This window comes from Ctenopharyngodon idella, chromosome 2 (genome assembly GCF_019924925.1).
Source record: "Ctenopharyngodon idella isolate HZGC_01 chromosome 2, HZGC01, whole genome shotgun sequence".
Classification (NCBI taxonomy): domain Eukaryota; kingdom Metazoa; phylum Chordata; class Actinopteri; order Cypriniformes; family Xenocyprididae; genus Ctenopharyngodon; species Ctenopharyngodon idella.
In genome coordinates this window covers 15705748-15725038 of record NC_067221.1, presented here as the reverse complement: position 1 = coordinate 15725038, position 19291 = coordinate 15705748, and the positions used below count along the sequence as shown (strand labels likewise).

At 36.9% G+C, this 19291-nt stretch overlaps 3 protein-coding genes across 3 annotated transcripts; 2 read left to right on the top strand and 1 right to left on the bottom strand.

Annotated features, from left to right (window-relative positions):
* Positions 1-111: 111 nt before the first annotated feature.
* On the top strand, positions 112-4146 carry LOC127522069 (alanine--glyoxylate aminotransferase-like). The gene is made up of 11 exons (XM_051911646.1): positions 112-408; positions 1033-1225; positions 1317-1381; positions 1516-1616; positions 2017-2087; positions 2199-2283; positions 2378-2476; positions 2568-2637; positions 3361-3456; positions 3548-3676; positions 3762-4146. The coding sequence occupies exons 1-11, from the start codon at positions 154-156 to the stop codon at positions 3867-3869; spliced, it is 1272 nt and encodes a 423-aa protein (XP_051767606.1). The 5' UTR covers positions 112-153; the 3' UTR covers positions 3870-4146.
* Positions 3878-15845, bottom strand: LOC127522073 (F-box only protein 15-like). The gene is made up of 9 exons (XM_051911660.1): positions 15657-15845; positions 15450-15563; positions 15269-15373; positions 14975-15208; positions 12573-12770; positions 12365-12491; positions 7565-7647; positions 7331-7464; positions 3878-6971 (listed from the first exon to the last, which is right to left on the bottom strand). The coding sequence occupies exons 1-9, from the start codon at positions 15773-15775 to the stop codon at positions 6829-6831; spliced, it is 1257 nt and encodes a 418-aa protein (XP_051767620.1). The 5' UTR covers positions 15776-15845; the 3' UTR covers positions 3878-6828.
* A 1328-nt stretch (positions 15846-17173) lies between these two features.
* Positions 17174-18705, top strand: LOC127522106 (peroxynitrite isomerase THAP4-like). The gene is made up of 5 exons (XM_051911701.1): positions 17174-17337; positions 17555-17708; positions 17829-17938; positions 18047-18150; positions 18308-18705. The coding sequence occupies exons 1-5, from the start codon at positions 17313-17315 to the stop codon at positions 18422-18424; spliced, it is 510 nt and encodes a 169-aa protein (XP_051767661.1). The 5' UTR covers positions 17174-17312; the 3' UTR covers positions 18425-18705.
* Positions 18706-19291: the final 586 nt, after the last annotated feature.

Here is a 19291-nt window from a genome sequence, read left to right as displayed (position 1 = left end):
TTATACCTTGTTTGGAAGATGAAGGGCGGGGGCATTTTGTGCCAAAAGCATGACGCACGTTGCTCTGTGTTCCAGGGGTCAAAGACCCGTTTATTTAAAATGTTGGACAAACGCAAAGCTTTGTCCTTCTAACGAACTGCAGCGAGAAGAAACATGATGCCGAGGACTGTCCTTTCCAGATGCGCGCACTTGGCGAAGCAGGTGCCTTTGGAATGCGCGCGGTCCACCAAACACAGCGTCCACCGCGGGATGTCCTCTGTTACCATCCCTCCACCGGCGTGCATGCTCCGGCCACTCGAGGCTCCATTCCGGTACCTGTTCGGACCAGGGCCATCTAATGTGCCGCCTCGTATTTTAGCGGCAGGAGGGAGACCTATAATAGGTCATATGCACTCAGAAATGTTTGAGGTAAATTTTACGCTGCGTTTTTGCACCAACGCATTTTACAACTTTGATATGGGTCGATGGCAAATAAGGTCCGTTATTTTAAAAAGAAATCCATTTTGAAACACATACAAAATTCTTGGAAATGTAATTGGACTTTTGGTTGCACTTTATTTTACAGTACCTAAGAAAATACTGGTTAATATAAGGTAACTTCTTGGGTTAAGGTTAGGTTCACTGTTCACTGTAATTAGTATAAGCACATTTGTGATTAAAATATTTAATGACCATAAAAATGCATATTTCAGGTGGTAAGCATTATTTTCAAAAACGATTTCAAATATTTTAAGGTAAAAAAAACCCTTTATATTTCATATAAAAAATGTATTTATATTAAAAACTCAAAATATGTGATGTTTAGTTAATATATTTAATATTTTATAAATAAAATACTTTAAATACTATAATATAATTTATTAATTAATACAAATATTTATTAATTGAATTTTATTTAAAGAAATATAAAAATATTCAAGTCATTTTAATGTATTTTAAAATAATTGATTCATAGATCTGAGCTGACTTTGTGGAAACTAATAAACTCAGATGTTTTGAGGAATCTAACAGTCAATTCAATATTTGTTGTAGATTATGAATGATATCAAGAAAGGAATCCAGTACGCTTTTCAGACCAGTAACAACATGACTCTGGCCATGAGTGGCTCTGGCCACACGGCGATGGAATGCGCCGTGTCCAACATTGTGGAGCCTGGAGAAAGTGTTCTCGTTGCCGTCAATGGAATCTGGGGAGAACGAGTCGCAGAAATTGCTGAGCGAATGGGTATGAATCAAATAATAATGTCAGCACATTGTTCTGTAAAAATTCTTTATCTGTTAATGAGAGCACACTTTAAACATCTTTCTTTCCCCAGGTGCAAAGGTTCACACCTTGGTAAAAACACCTGGAGGATATTTTACTAATGCAGAAATTGAACAGGTAAAACATTTACTTCATTTATAAATGATGCTGAGACGAGTTTCCTTTGCATATTGTTTCTATTATGGCCACTGTAAGTTTTATGACTATCAAAGCAAATCTCTGCTTTATAACCAACATTTGTCATTCTACAGGCTCTGGCTAAACATAAGCCAGTTCTCTTCTTTCTCGCACATGGAGAGTCATCAGTTGGTCTGGTGCACCCAGTGGACGGCGTTGGGGAAATGTGTCACAAGTAAGAATATTCTACAATCATTTAGATTAATGTGTGACTTCTATTGACCTTTTTTTTGTAAACTTTCATGATTCTGTTTGACCTCAAGTACAAAAACATGAATAAATGCAATTATTTTTTTTTTTTACACATGCAAGATTTTATGATTGGTGTGCACACTGTAGAGATTCACAAATGATCCACTGTCAGGAGTGTAAAACACCATAAAAACATAATATCTGGCTACTGGGTTTAAATGAGGTCCGAGGAATATGTTAAAAGAAGGTAAAGGCAAAATAAAAGGTTAATTCAAAACATGATAGTAGTTTTGGTAAAAATAAAAAACGTGTTCTAAGAATTTAAAAAAAATAAATGTCTGTATTGTCCACCAATGTGCTCTTGCATGGTTTTATCTATACAGATACAACTGTTTGCTCTTAGTGGATTCAGTGGCATCATTGGGGGCTGCACCAATTTTAATGGACCAACAAAGTGAGTGGAGGACCATTAGATCATGTGCATATTCTAAATCTCTGCGTAAAAGCCTGTGGATTAAATTCAACCATTTGTGTTCTACACAATGAATCCTCTTTTTCTTTGTAGATATTGATATTCTGTATACTGGATCCCAGAAAGCATTGAATGCTCCACCTGGCACAGCACCAATTTCATTTAGCGAAAGAGCATGGTGAGGAGAGACTTGTGAATAAATACAAGTATGTTTTTGCACACAAAGAATCGTTCTAACTAATGTTACTTATTTCACCTCAAATGTGATATAGCCACAAGATGTTCAACAGGAAAACAAAGCCAGTATCCTACCTCCTTGATATGACCCATTTGTCCAATTACTGGGGGAATGATGGCAAGCCAGATAGAATGTAAGCATAGCAAGCACAAACTGTTGCTCTTGCAAGGCTCAGTAGAGGACCGAGTTAAGGATAGCGTAAAACTAACTAAACTATGTTTCAGATATCATCACACAGGACCTGTGTCTGGGTTTTTTGCCCTGAGGGAAAGTCTAGCCATCCTTGCTGAAACGGTAAGGGCTGGATTTTTTTTTTTTTTTTTTTTTTTTTTTCCCTCTTAAAGTAAACATTTAACACCTGGTCATAATAATCTTAGATGTTGCTTAACCTCTCAGTCCCTACTGCTTGTTTTCTCAACTATGTATATTTGTTTAAACTATAACAGTCTGGGTGCTTAGACTTATGAATTACATGCACTGCTATTCAGAAGTTTGGGGTTGGTAAGATTTCCTTAACCTTTTTTTTTTCCTAATGCTCCCCAAGGCTACATTTATTTGATCAAAAATAGAGTAAAACAGTAATATTGTAATATATATCAATTTTAAATAATTTCTATTTGAATCTATTTGAAAATGTAATTTATTCCTGTGATGTCAAAGCTGCATTTTCACATCATTGCTCCAGTCTTTAGTGTCACATGATCCTTTCAGAAATCTTTCTAATATGCTGATTTCCATTTATCAATCCTTATCAGAATTATTTGATGAATAGAAACAGAAATCTTTGTAATGATATAAATGTCTTTACTATTACTTTTGATCAATTTAATGTGTCCTTGCTGAATAAAAAGATTATTTTCTTAAAAAACAATATCTTACTGAGGCCAAACTTTTGAACGGTAGTGTATATCTGTTACAAAATATGTCTGCATAGGCAGAAGGTAGTCAATACATTTGGTTTTTTAATGAGTAGTATGTGATACCATGGGGTTAATAATTCTAAAATCCCTGCTCAAGGGTCTTGAGAACTCGTGGAGGCATCATAAAGAAGTTGCAGAGTATCTCTGGAAAGGCTTGGAAGACCTGGACTTGAAGCTGTTCATCAAGGACAGGGTAACTTGGTTGTTGAATTCACTTACTAATTCTGAAAATGATAATACACCCTAAAAGAGAAAGCAGTTAAACTATATTCCCATATCCAAAGGATCTGAGATTACCCTCAGTCACCACCATTGACATCCCTGAGGGATATAACTGGAAGGAATTGCTGGCTTACATCATGAAGCATCACCAAATAGAGTTCACAGGGGGTCTAGGGCCCTCTGTTGGCATGGTGAGTAGAAGTTAGTCAACATAACGTAAGTGCATGACAACGCATTCAACTACATGGCTGAATTATCCCCTGAACTGATTTCTAGGTATTGCGGATTGGACTCATGGGATACAACTGCAACAAGGCCAATGCTGCGATGGCTCTTGCAGCTCTGGAAGACGGTTTAAAGCAGTGTCGAAAGACCAAAGCCTAAAGGCCAACTGTTTTTACTTTTGCAATTTCTTATGGTGATGCTTGTAGTGTGGATATTACATTAATGTAAATGAAGAGCTATTATATATAATGTTTTCATAATGGCTGGTATAATGGAGAAGAATTTTAGCTGATTAGAAATTGTGCCTCCATATCAATCAATGTTTTGAACAGTTTTTCCTCAATGTCCTTTTTAACGTTTCGACAAGCATCACTCCAGCACTTGAATAACCTTCATAAAAACATTACTGAGAAATAAATAATTCATATAAATTCAACATTTGAGTTTACAATGTGAGTTTAGTTATACAGTAAACAGGATGTTCAAACCATTTTGTTATTGACTGTCTTAAGTGAATTTACTCTCCTTTATGAAAGTGAGAAACATAATGCCAAAAATTAACAACTTTTACCAAATTTAAACTGGTGATAAAAATTAAAGTAGCGCTCTGGCATTTCCAGACTAAACAACAGTCTCTGAAACTCAACAAAAAAATTCAGACATTTACATTATTAAAATGACAAAAAGCACAACAGTTTCATGAACAAGAAATAAGCTTGAGGAAAATAAAAATATTCCAAAATCATCTTTGGATATTTACAACTCAAAGCACTGCCAGAATCATTCCAACTTTTCTTAACGTAAACCAACCAGATACGGCAACATTTTCAAGATTCTCCCCCAAAGTGCCTTTTCACTTTGGCTGCTGGGAATGCAGTACTTAACTGCACCAAAAAGTACTGCTGAAGCATCTCCATCCACACAAAGGTCATTTTGACCTTTCCCTCCACATCCTCGTACACGATGATGAACTGCTCACCTTCGTATTCCAAGTCTACCGCTCTAAGTTTATTGGACATCTTGACAGGAGAACTCACACACCAGAAGGGACGCTGAGCCTCATCCAGAACTGTCAGAGTCATCATACAGCAACGCTTGAGGGGTAGAGCAAGTAAACATTGTTACTTTTCGCATCCCAATTTCTCGATATAGAAGGAATGTTTAAGATATGCAAAATACATAAACGGTGCACACTTGTCTATTACAATGCATACAGTAACGGCCGTTTCACACTGCAAGCTTAAGCGACGCGTGAGCAGCGCGTGAGCGTAACTACATCGTCACTGCAGCTGCAGAGACGCGCGAGTATTCACACTGGAAGCGTATGTACAGTGTCACAGCAGCGGCTCCAAGCTACATATAAAGTGAGCATTTCTTTACAAAGACAGCTATAAATTAGTTTTTATAAGCTGGTAATTTATAAACTTGATAGTCTTGAAAGTTTGTTAACATGGGGAGGTGTACAACATTCGCATATAAACGTAAACAAATAAATAAAAATAAATAAATAAAAGCCTTGTGTCATCCATTGCTGCACATGAATGAGGTAAGCTTTGTGTTTTACATCATCTGCCGCGTGCACATGTTTACAAGACAGCAAACTCGGGTTTGACTTGGGAATGCTGCAGCCTATATATCTGTCTGTGTAATAACTAAAAGAATGTTTATGTGTCATATCTTCTGGTTAGTTTACTTCAGTTTTTATAATACACCACTTTAACCCAAACTGAATAATTAAAAACAAGTTTAAATGGGTAAATCTTCTATAAGTATTTTTGATTCATAATTTTCTTTCTGTCATACTCAAATTCTTGTTAGAACACATTAGACATGCTTATTCTGTGCATTTTGAACACTTTTTGTGTGAAATTATATTTATTTTGTCCATCAAAAGTGTGCTTTCACTTTAATTGAGCGTCAGCAGCGCAGCAAAAATAGACTCGGCGCCCCAGCTTCACTGCTGGTCACGCGACGCTCCTGCTTGACGCTTACGCGCTGCTCCTGCTGCCGGTGTGAATGCATCCGTTGGTTAACATGCACGCCGAAAAAAATACGCGCTGCTTACGCTTGCAGTGTGAAATCGGCGTTACGCCTGTTTCACACTGCAAGCGTGAGCGGCGCGTGAGCAGCGCGTGAGCGTAAAAACATCGTCACTGCAGCTGCAGAGACGCGCGAGTATTCACACTGGAAGCGTATGTACAGTGTCACAGCAGCGGCTCGAAGCTACATATAAAGTGAGCATTTCTTTACAAAGACAGCTATAAAAAAATAAGTTGGTCATTTATAAACTTGATAGTCTTGAAAGTTTGTTAACATGGGGAGGTATACAACATTCGCATATAAACGTAAATAAATACATAAATAAAAATAAATAAATAAAAGCCTTGTGTCATCCATTGCTGCACATGAATGAGGTAAGCTTTGTGTTTTACATCATCTGCCGCGTGCACATGTTTACAAGGCAGCAAACTCGGGTTTGATTTGGGAATGCTGCAGCCTATATATCTGTCTGTGTAATAACTAAAAGAATGTTTATATATCATATTTTCTGGCTAGTTTACTTCAGTTTTTATAATACACCATACTTTAACCCAAACTGAATAATTAAAAACAAGTTTAAATGGGTAAATCTTCTATACTTAATTTTCTTTTCTGTCATACTAAAATTCTTGTTAAAACACATTAGACATGCTTATTCTGTGCATTTTGAACACTTTTTGTGTGAAATTATATTTATTTTGTCCATCAAAAGTGTACTTTCACTTTAATTGAGCGTCAGCGGCGCAGCAAAAATAGACTAGGCGCCGAAACCCCAGCTTCACTGCTGGTCACGCGACGCTCCTGCTTGACGCTCACGCGCTGCTCCTGCTGCCAGTGTGAATGCATCCGTTGGTTAACATGCACGCTGAAAAAAAAACACGCGCTGCACACGCGCTGCTTACGCTTGCAGTGTGAAACGGGCGTAAGTGTTAAGCATTTTGCTTTGTCTATGTTCCCCATTCACACAGCATGATACCTACCCATCTATTTATAGACAATATCATAAGAATAGCATGCCAGCACTAACCAGTCAGTTCCAGAAATGAAGTCTAAATAAAGTGGCCAATGAGTGTAAGAATCAGGAATGAATCATAGGTACCTCAACATCTCCCTGCACTCCTTCTGCTTGCCATGGGAGACTGATCTTTGCCACAGGCTTGTGCTTAGGCACATCAGCCAAATTAATGGCGATTAACTGCACATAGTCCTCTTGAAACGGCACTGTAAAGCACAAAAACAGTGTGAAAACACTCATATTATTCATATTTTATTTAAATATCAAAATGTTAATCATAATTTGTTGAAAATAAATGTTTAATGAAGTTTTCAGAAAGTAAAATGAGGCAATATACACCTTGGGAAATAAATTAAAAGAAACAAATGAAATGTGTGACCATATAGATTGTAAAAAATGGCATGTACACATACAAATATTTAAAATATAAAAATATTTTTGAAAATATTTAATGATACATTTTAGTGGTAAACCATGATGATTATAATATGATATTGATCAGAATACGTTAAAAATGAATTAGTTTAGTGAAGGTTTCAGTTTTAGCACACAATTATATATTTACCTCTGCTGGTGTAGAGTGGGGAAAAATGCTGACACATGATTCGCCGAACTGGATTGTGAAGCACAATGTGCAGAGTGTATCCATGGCGTCCACAGTCAGGGTCCGCAGCAGTGCCACCCGTGGGTACGTAGGGACTATTGATGTGAACAAAGATACTTTACATGTTAAGGGACTATGCGTTATCAACTTCAGCAGCATACTAAATAACCGTTATGCCCATTAAGAGTTCAGTACCAAAATCTTGACCCAAGGAGACTTCTTTCAATCAGTTTGTGGAAGTGTAGGTTGACCATGATAAAGGCAATTTTCCAATTGCCCTGCAAACACCAAAGATGAACATAAAAGAAAAAAAAGCATACATAAAACATCCATATAGATGTGATGTTTGAAATAACAATATAAAGTTTATTTTATATAAAAAACAAAACAAAAAAAAACCTACATTTATATTAGGTATGCACCAATAAGCCAATATAGAGGATTATTTTCATGTTACGGCTGATAACGATTAAATGGTTGATATTAAAATTCTACACTATTTTGTCTAAATTAATTAAAACTAAAATCAGTCACTTTAAATGTTGCAAGTAAAGGCATCACAACATTAAAAGGTACAATCTGAAGAAAGAAAAAAAAAAAAAAAAAAAAAAAAAAAAAAAAAAAAAAAAGGACATTCATTTTTAGATTTGAGCTGTATGATTCTGGAAATTGAGAATCAAGAGATTTTTTGTTTAAAATAGAGATCTTGATTCTCCCACAATTCTAAATAGACAACTACACAAAACAACATGTAGTTTACTAGAGGTTCTGACAAAATGTTAAATGTCTATTTAAAAAAAATAATTAATTTGAATCGATTTTTTTTTTTTAAAGTTTCAATCAGTTTGAATGAATGATTCAATGACTCACTCATAAAGACTTAAAGGGGTCATGAACTGCATTTTTTTTATTTATTTTTTTTATAATTTTCTCTGAAATCCACCTATAAGGTTAGTAAGATTTTTACGTCAAAAAACATTCTAATTTAGAATAAGCTTTTTTTTATCCTGTTTTTGACCCTCTTTTTCAAACAGTCTGTTTTGATGGGCGTGTCACATTCAAGAATAAATGATAATAATACATTTTATTTGTAACACACTTTATATTTAAACAAAATCCCAAAGTGCTACAAATTTAAAAACAAAAGAACAAGGAAAAGGTTAAAAATCAACCAAAAGCTAAAAAGGTGGGCTGAGCAGAAAGCCCAATCTCCCATAGTACAGATCTTGATCCTGAGGTGTTTCAGAAGATATGCTGAAACAGAATGGAGGGTGTGTGTAGAGGTTTGTGGAGTGAGGAATTCCTTGAGGTAGGGCGGCTCACCATGGATACACTGGTGGGTGAAGAGGGAAACTTTGCATTCAATTCTGAATGTGACAGGGATCCAATGGAGTTATTTGAGGATTGGGGTAATATGACTGTATTCGCGCACCCTCATCAGGATCCAAGCAGCGCTGTTCTGAATGTACTGCAGCTTCTGGAGGCTTTTGCCTGGGATCTCGATGCAGAGCGCATTGCAGTAGTCTAGCCTGGAGTTTGGCAGTGTTCCTAAGGTGGAAGAAAGAGGTCTTGCACAGATGTTTGATGTGGGCCTCAAATGTCAGATGAGAGACCATTTTAACATCCAGGTTGGTAACTGATGTTGAAAGCGGAATATCCAAGCAAGAGAAGGTAATGCTGGTAATGACAGATGTCCAGACCTGGATTGGAGTGCCGACTAGGTTGGCTTAAATCTTGGAGCTGTTTAGCTGCAAGAAGTTGCTTCATCCACGCTTTTATCTCCTCCAGGCAGGTGGTCAAATTGGATGATGGCAAGGCAGCAGAGGGGGTTGAGTTTGTCCTGATGTAGAGTTGAGTGTTATCAGCATAGCAATGAAAAGAAATTCCATGCTGGCTGATGACATGGTCGAGGGGAAGCATGTAAAGGATAAACAGGGTGGGGCCGAGCACTGAGCCTTGAGGGACACCAGAGGTGACACTGTGTGTCAAGGATTAAACCTCTCCCAAGGTGACATGCTCAGTTCTCCCAGTGAGGTAGGATGAAAACCAGTTGAAGACAGAATCAGAGAGACCAATAGTGGAGTGTAGACGGTGAAGGAGGATGTTGTGGTCCACAGTGTCCACAGGGTCCAAACGCTGCAGTTAAATCCAGGAGGATAAGAAGAGATCGGGAGCCAGCATCTGCTGTCATCAGCAGGTCATTTGTGACCCTGACCAGGGCTGCGTTTCCCAAAAGCATCGTAAGCTTAAGTTGATCATAGCTCCACTGGTGGAAATGGTTCTACGATCAACTTAGGCTTACGATGCTTTTGGGAAACGCAGCCCAGAGCTGTTTCCGTGCTGTGGCCAGGGCGGAAACCAGACTGGAATTACTTAAACTCCCACTGCTATGATTGGGTAACAGTTGTGTATATTAAAATCTTTTTCAAAGTCTCCACTACACATGTGGAAACATATGCTTATGTCTTTATGGTTATGGCAAATAAAGTTTATGTACTTGCAGTTACTACAGTTATAACTGACAAAGGATAACTTACGGTATTTTGTGTAGATGGAATTTTGAATGAATTCACCATTGTTTGTCACACATTCGTTCTTATAGGCTATTCATAGTTCATCCTGTTCGATAAAGCTAAAAACGTATACACTGTCATTTGCAGTTTTGTGTTTTAAATAAAACGTGTTGTGATGTCTTACTGAAGACAAAACAGAAGATGTCGCTCACGGAAGCTTTTATTCAGGATTACAGCGAGTGGCTTAGATCAAAACAATAACAAAAGCAGTGTTCTCTATGTGCTTTCTTCCATATCCGATAAGCCACCACTAGGGCTGGACGATTATGACCTAAAATCAAAACATCAATTAATTTAACATTTTACCTCGATTATGATTAATTAATGATTATTTTGTTTCTGGGTGTTTTTTATGTTGTTGTTTTTTTTTGCCCTCATAGTTCACTTATAAGGTTTGTACTGTAAATATGATTGACTATTAAAAGGTGGGATATTTTTTCCTATTGAAAGAGTGCTCTGACATAACAGCTCACTTTCAGCAGTTATTTTATCTATGGTTCGTAACATTTCTTACAGATTTCTGCTGGTAGATAAAGATAAAGATAAATTAGCACAGTACCAGTACGTAATGAGAGCAATTGCGTGTGTGAATACCATCTCTCTATTAATTGTAAAGCTGTGGGTTGTGAGTAGTTCCTTCAAAAATATGCGCTATAATAACTTTTGAGTTTCTAAGCTACTTTAGTGATAAATCACAGGACAGTGCTGACAACTAGTTTCTGCGTTCCTCTCTGTGCGCCCGATCTTCGCGTTTTGTGCAGCTACTGTTTGTATGAGTGTTCGTGCCACAACACAGCTGCGCGAGCACGGTAGCTCAATATAATAATACACATCCAATCATCTAAAATTGCTTTAATGTCCAAACTGGCAAACCTAAAAACACATACAACTGACAAAGTTTAGTGATGACGCAAGAGAAAGTAATCTCACTTAGGGGCTCACAGCGTGCCGTCTCTGTGTGTTGACTCGGCGTTCACCTCCGTGTTGCTTTCCACTGACTGGACAGGGCAGAGTCACGTGACTACACATGCGGTAGTATGTTTTTAAGGGGGAAGTATTAACAGGATTAAAAAAACGAAATAACCGTCATGGGAAAATTATGTCGGTTAGAGGTTCTGAATTTCGGTTTCGATCACTTTTCGATTAATCGTCCAGCCCTAGCCACCACTGTAGTTTTCACTGCATCATGTTTTATTTTCAGTCTCTGAAAAGCCTGCATCAAACTGTGTCTTGTCTTTCGTCACAGTATAACGTAATAATGTGACAAAATCTGAAACGAGTGGTTTTCTGAGTTTGGTTTCAATAACAGCTGTTTTTGGACTAACGAGGAAGTTTTGAGTTCTGAAACTTACAGATATTTTTCTAGTATAAAGGCCTCTTATATGTCAAAAGTTCAAGGAAAATTTGATTTCTAAATTCATGACCCCTTTTATATAATCTTAAGCCGGTTTTCCAACGAAACTACCCGAAACAATTTGTCCCAGGAACTTTTTTTCCCCCAGAACTGTTGCTGTCTGCGTTTCCATTGTGGTCTAAAGTACCGTGAAGATCAAGTCTGGACTGCGCGCAACTTTCCAGTTCCCGCTGGATTTCATCCTCCACGTATAGCTTAATGAAGCCTGAACCTCAAGCAAACAACTCTTACTGCATGCACCACAACAGACTTTCAAAAAAGGTGGTTGAAATAAAATGGTGCGTGAACTCAGCCAATCGGCCCAAGTCTCACCCCCGAAAGTTCCTGAACTTTGAAAAAGTAGCCTACTACCTCATGAGCAGGTACTTTCTGAGGGGGAAATTTTTTTCACCTGGAACTTTTTTAGACCATAGTTCCTGCGGTCAAAACACACAGAGTACCACCCCAAAGTCCCTATTTCTTGGAGAAGGTTCCTGTGGTGGAAACGCGGCTTTAATCTTTCGTAAGTGATGCAATCTTTATATGAAGCATCAAGTCACTATAAAAACCTGATTTGCTCTATTTTGATCACTACTGTAGACATCAGTGTTTATATCTGAACTATAAACTTTTATCCCAGTATATCCCTTATACTGTGTGGTTGAAAAGTTATTTGTGAAGCCATTTCATACCTATACATGACAACTGCTTACTTTGGCTCAGCGGCAGCGCTAACACAGATCTGAATGTTTGCTGTGATCGTACTTGTCAATGGTTTAATAGACACAGGCAAATCATTGTCATTTAGGAATTAGATCGCATGGGCATTTTTTAATCAAGATCGAGATCTTAACGATTAATTGTGCATTAATTGTACATCTAAATGTAAAATGGGAAATGCTCAACTAAATATCCAATATCAACGAATCTGATACCAACCATTAAAAAAAAAAAAAAAAACAACTTTACAGAATTGTGCATCCCTAATATATTGAAATTATTTAAACTTGGCTAAATAGATCAACATACCCGCCAGACTCCGACAATGATGCCCTTATTCAAATTCAGCAATTTCACAAGCTTGTCAGCACCAAGGAATGACCAGGGTATACTTCTACTTAAACTTGTCTTGTGAATCAGAGAGCGCCACCTTGGCCTACACATTAAAGGCATTAGTCAGATAAGTCTGTAAAAGTATGAGCATATGTTTGCTTCAGATTTTTCAGCTGTTTCTTACTTGTCTCCTGGACCAGGTAGGGCTGGACACATTATTCCATGAAGCTGCAGGCCCTCAAGACTGCTCATGTACGGCCAGACACCACGGCTCCAGCACACCGTAACCGAGGAATCTTCGAAGAAAATGTGCGACTGCTTATGGACACTTTCACGTCCATTCTTTTTTGTGAGCGTGATCTCCCACTGAATGTGTAACCTCCTGTAAAACAAAGTAACAAAAGAAGTAGTTCCTCATTTGAACTATGGATATGTTCCACTTACATCTGACAGATGCTTTTTTGTGTTCACCTTTTCCACTCCAATTGATTTATTTGATTTAAATTTGAAAATGCATTTACTTTTATTTGTCTCTCATATTATAACAAGCAATATAGCATAGTAAGACGTATCTCAAAACTCATGCCTTGCTATGTTATATATGAGGCATCCCAAAACAAAGGAAGTAAATGAAAGGAAACAATTGAACTAAATGTCTGACCATTTAGACTGTAAAATCGCAGAAATACAATGGCATGTGTACAGTAGTTGCCAAAAATGATGTCTGGAGGGGATACACTACAAGTTCAATTAAACGATCAAAGTAGAAGGACAATATTTTTTTATATATTTTAAATGTGAAGGAAAAACAAAACACTAAACTTGGTTAAGGTATTTATCTGACAAAATTACACTATGCAGAATTATTAGGCAAGTTGATTTTCTTATTTTTTTTTCCAGGCACATTTTACCAATTCTAAACCACATGAATCTTAATAACTACTATTAATTTTGTATTTAATCATTTATAATAGATATATAATTGTTCATGAAGGCTGGCAATGAAAAACACCTCATATTCAGGTGAGCATAATTATTAGGCAGGTTTTCTTTTACAGGTAAAATGAACCAAAAAATGGTTTTAACTCAGACTGAAAAGTCAAAAATTATTAAATGCTCATGAGAAGGATGCAATACTAATGCAATACTAGAAATTGCAAAAGCATGACCAATGGACAGCAAAACGCTCATTGGGTCAGCAGGGTCATACACTGTTTGAAGAATTTATCTTCCAGAATCTGGCAGTAAGGTGTGGGAGTTCATTTTTAGTCCATCTCTTATCCTGAAATGTCCGTCTTGCAGATATGGAATAAAAATAATCTTTTAAAACTTACTGCCAGATTCTGGAAGACAAATTCTTCAAACAGTGGTACAAGAGGATGTGGTGCTGGTCCTTCAAGAGTCACTCTAAATCTGTCTGTCTATAAAGCCTATAAAAACCTTCATGTATTTCACAACACTTCAGCTTGTGATTCTTATTAAGTGCGGGTCATTTTTTAGGATTCTTTTCCACCTGTTTTTGTATGACCCTGCTGACCCAATGAGCATTTTGCTGTCCACTGGTCATGCATTAACTAATGCAATTTCTAGTATTGCATTAGTATTGCATCTTTCTCATAAGCATTTAATACTTTTGACTTTTCAGTCTGAGTTAAATATCTTTTTGGCTCATTTTGCCTGTAAAAGAAAACCTGCCTAATACTTATACACACCTGAATGAGAGGCATTTTTCATTTCCAGCCTTCATGAACAATTATATAGCACTTATAAATGATTAAATACAATATTAATAGTAGTTATTAAGATTAATGTGGTTTGGAATTGTGCTTGGAAAAAAATGATCAGAAAATCAACTTGTCTAATAATTCTGCACAGTGTATTTGACAAAAAAAAAAAAAAAATCATAGAAAAACAAAAAGTTAACAGGAAAAAGCATTCATTGGACTACAACAAAATCAGTTATTAATATTTCGTTGGTTTTCTCTTGTTTTTGCATGTGTTCATAATTTCTTTGTATGACAGCCTGGCCAAAAATTATGTCCGCACAAACTGGCATTTTTCACTGCATAAATTATGCAAACAAAGCACTCACATCGCTTCATAAAATTGAGGTTAAACCACTGGAGTCACATGGAGTACTTTAATGGTGTCTGTCCTACCTTTCTGAACCTTGAAAGTAGTAGTTGCGTTGTCTCTCTTTGGAGGAACAGAAAACTCTCCGATTTCATTAAAAATATCTTCAGTTGTATTCCGAAGATGAACGAAGGTCTTATGGATGTGGAATGACACGATGGTGTGTAATTAATGAAAAATGTCATTTTTATGTGAACTAACCTTTTAATCAATCTCTATTAAATTTTGAATAACATCATGCGTTTCATTTTTTTTTTTTTTTGTTCGTGCTATTTTTTCCCCACTTTTTGAGTGGGTTGCTATTTTGAGGTGTGGCTAGAGAAGTGCTCAGTTACTTTTGGGGTCTGCTTTAGTTCTAGGTAATATAAAATAAACGTTACGCAGGTAATGAAATGTGCATTTGTGTACCCAAGAGATTTTTTCCTGCCCTGTTCAAAGAAAAGTGATGAGTACCTGAGAACTTGCTCTGTTAGAGCTGGCATGCCTGTGTGCGGGTTCATGTGTCTTAGCTCTGTTTTCCACATGGTGTCCTTGTAGCCAGCCATTTCCTTGAGTAGCAGCTTCTTCCAGTATCCCGCAGGTTTCTCTTCCACACTTGTGCTGCTCACAGCTTCTGTCATAATTCTTACTCGGGGTCTCCACTTTTTCTTCTCAAACTCAGAAGCATACAACACAGACCACAGAGCACTGGACATCTCTGTTAAAATATATTATTCCTTATTCAAATTCTTTATATCATGAACTCACTTGCTGTTGGCCAGATCATGAAACCGCTTGTTGACAAAGCTGATATTGAACAGAGACGAGGCATCCAGAAAAGAGCAAATCTTCAGGATGATCTCAGAAGGCAACCTGGACAGACAAGACAATGGCACGCAATAAAATACATCTTAAAAACTTAAAATGTGTAAAATATTGATTAACTTGCCTCTCCAAGTAATTTCCATGTCTGTCCCCACCGCACTGTTCAGACACAAACAAAGTTTTACACTGTTCAGGTTGCAAAGACGTCGAGGTCGAGGAAGTGTCATGATCTCTCCGCCTATGCCAAATGGAAAATAGGCCTAAGCATTCAGTAGATGCCATTAGCAAATTAGTAGCCCAAAAAAGGTTTGGAAATAACTCAACGGCCTACCTTCTTGCACCTTCAGCACGCGCAGTTTCCTCTTTCTGAGCCTCTCCACTAGTAGTTTCTTCAGTTTTCACGAGGCCTTGTCTTAAATTACGCAGAAACTCACCAAGCCCCGTAGCCATGATGAATTCGAGGCGGTTGAACTCACTCTCATTACTGATAACCCGACTGACCAATGAACTCACTCACAAGATAACTTAACACTAATTATATCGCTAGAGGGCAATATAATGTGCTGAAGAGATACCGCAGACCATAAAATTAAGGTATAAAATTAAAATATAAAATATAAGGACAATTTAAAATAAATTTTAATAAAATCAATAAATCGCGTATGTTATATTGGATTGTCACAGTTTGATCATATTTTTCTACTATAAACAACACATAAACAGCTTTTTTTTAAAAAGTAATAGTAAATTAAAATTATTTTAAAATTAAAAATACAAATTAAAGTAAATTCACGAAAACAAACTGTAGCATTCTGTTTTTAATTTCTTTATGTATATTTTTTTTATTTTAGTTGACATAATGTTTCTCAAGTTTCTTCAACCCAGATAGCATGTAGTAATCGGCCCGAGCTCGGCTGCCCCGCGGCGCCTGTGGCTCAGACTCGGCATCGGCGTGTGTTAACCTGGCCGACTGTGGCCCGTAGATCACTCTGGTACATGTATATTTGTTACGGCTGTAAAGCACTGGGCCGATTCCTGTTTACCATAACTGGCCCAACTCCGGCTATAGAGATCTGGCCACTTCTGGCAATGACTCAGCTTATGTTCACTCACAGATGGTTACATAATGTAGCAATAATTAACATAAAATTGTCTTAAAATTGACTTTGTTTACTGGTAATATCTGATATGAATTAACTAATGTTACACGTTTAATGTAGCAAATTTGTCAAAAACAATGTATCTGCGGTAAAACCTAATATAATAAAAGTGCCATTTAAGACAGAACATTCTCTAATACGTATAATATCAAATCTATTTATAAGTAATGCAGCAATTTAACTTAAGTAATGCCATTAAACCATAGCAAATTAGGCAAAATCTGATATAGTGCAAATCGACAGTGAAAAATGCTACCTATCAGACTGTGCTTTATTAATGTCTGAACCTACCCCAACTCTAAACCTACACTTCCAACAATGCAAATACAGTCATTTTGTGTTATTTATCATGACAAAAATGATGTAATATTGATGAGCGCACGTGCAGTTAGCCCGGGTAGGACAATCTGACAGGTAGGATGAAATGTCAGGACACCTGCTTAGCCTTGACAGCTCTATTTATGTGGGTTTTATTAGACTTTTCATTCATTAAGTCATTATTTTTACCATTTCAGCTATTTGCAGACGAGCCTGTATTAAATTTGACTACCTTTATATAATATCTAAATATACATTAATTTTTATTGTGCTATATGAAATGTGTAGTGGAGGAAAAGTGTTCACCAGTCCTTCGGCTTGATTCCGAGTCAAGTGAATATCGTCAGAACGCCTAATGACTACATCTCCCAGAGTTCTTAGTGTCTAATCAGGAAGTAGATACGCACTGTGATGGCAAACAGATAGTAGTTCAGCAGCCGCAGCGAGTAATACATTTAGGGTCAATTATACAGTTAAAATTTAAAGATATTTGAAAATATTCAAGCGGAATGTCATGCCCATTCAATCACTCTGGTAGGACAACATAACGATTCCATTTAAATTCATAGACACCTGATTTTTCTTATTTCTAATGGCTTATAATTTTCGAGCTGTCGTCTGTAGGTCAAACGTCAAATCATGTAGCTTATTATCATTAAAATGAAACAAGCAATAAATAAACTGCAGGTGCAGCAGAATGTGACCGTGTCCGTGAACATATTTTATATCACGGATTTCCATGTTTCCGCAGCGGAGCTGAACCCCGCAGTGCTGCCGCTGGACTGGCTCCTGGGAACCTGGCAGTCCGATGAGCCAGGAGAGGGCTCCTTCCCCTCCATCGCTCCTTTTCGTTACACAGAGACTCTACATTTCTCACATGTAGGGCAGCCCGTGGTCAATTTTATGTAAGTAACAAAATAACTCAGAGGCATTGCAATTTTTTTGTTGTTTTGTTTAGCCTGCTTCTGACCCACACTCATAAAGTTGTGAACGCTTATATAACTTGTTTTTTTTTTGTTTTTCAGGTTTAATGCGTTCCATGCTGAGAGCAAAAAGCCACTTCACAGGGAGTGTGGATTCATCAGGCTTCAGCCAGGCACCAACAGGGTGGCCTTCATCATTGCCCAGAACTCAGGTGTTTGATTTGTAAAAAATGTATCTGTCAGAATAATATAGATAGGTAAATCTATATTACTGCATTTCTTTTCTTTTTTTAAAAAAACTGTTTATACCTCTTTTTTAGGTCTTGTGGAGATTGAGGAGGGGGAACTCACTGGACAGCAGCTGACTCTACACACTACTGCCCTGGCTAGAACTTCTTTTGCCAAGCAGCCTCATGTTCAACAGGTCTCGTAAAACAAACTAATTGACTTGCATCTTGTCAGATCAATGAAACAAACTCTAATGTAGCAATATTTTCATATAGAAAATGTGGCATGAATTGTGCTGAACTAGTGTATTTATTATAACAAATGTTCCACTAAGAATTTTGATGTTTGATCAGATTTCCAGGCACATCCAGTTAAAGCCGGATGGAAGGCTGGAACAGACCGTCTCTATGGCACTGGAAGGACAGCCTCTGACGCAGCATTTGCACATTACTTACCGCAGGACTGATTAACAAGCTGTCACATGGGAGGAAGATGTGTTTCTGAAAAGCACTTGAAGTAATGTACTCATCTGACCTAAAATAATGCTAGTTTATATATAGCAACCTGCAGGTGATGTTGATGGCAATATATTTGTGACTAAGAATGTTATCTAAAGTAACAGATGTGATCTGACATGTCTTCCCAAAAAAAACAAAAAAACATTGCAAATATTGTTACAATGAATAAAGGGGTCAATTTGTATAATGTAGAGACACTACAATAAAAGTATGAAAATCTCTTTGTAAATTTATATTGTTTAGAGTTAAAAGTCTGTCTCTGAAGAAAATGCTGTTCATTTTCACGCATCTATTTCCATAAGATTAAGTTTACAAATTAAATATTAATCAAAATGTCAAATACTTAACACTAAACAACTTCTTTTGTATGTTTAATGGTAATTCATGGGGATACATTAGTCGACTCCTTACCTTTTGATAAATTAATTGTCATGGTATTTCCAGTAATCATGAAAAAATGGAGAATATTTGAATATAAAAAAAGTCTACTCTATAATACCGTTCAAAAGTTTTGGGGTCATTAACATTTTTCTTAAAGAAATGAATACTATCATTCAGCAGGGCTGCAATAAATTAATCAAAAGTGACAGTGAAGACATTTATAATGTTACAAAATGTCTATTCACGTAACTGCTGTTCTGTTGTACTTTATTTTCATCAAAGAATACTAAAAAAAAAAAAAAAGTGCATCACAGTTTCCACAAACATTTTAAGGTGCACAACTGTTTTAAACATTGATAATAATAAGAAGAAATGTTTCTCGGGCAGCAAATCATCATATTAGAATGATTTCTGGATCATTTGACACTGAAGACTGGA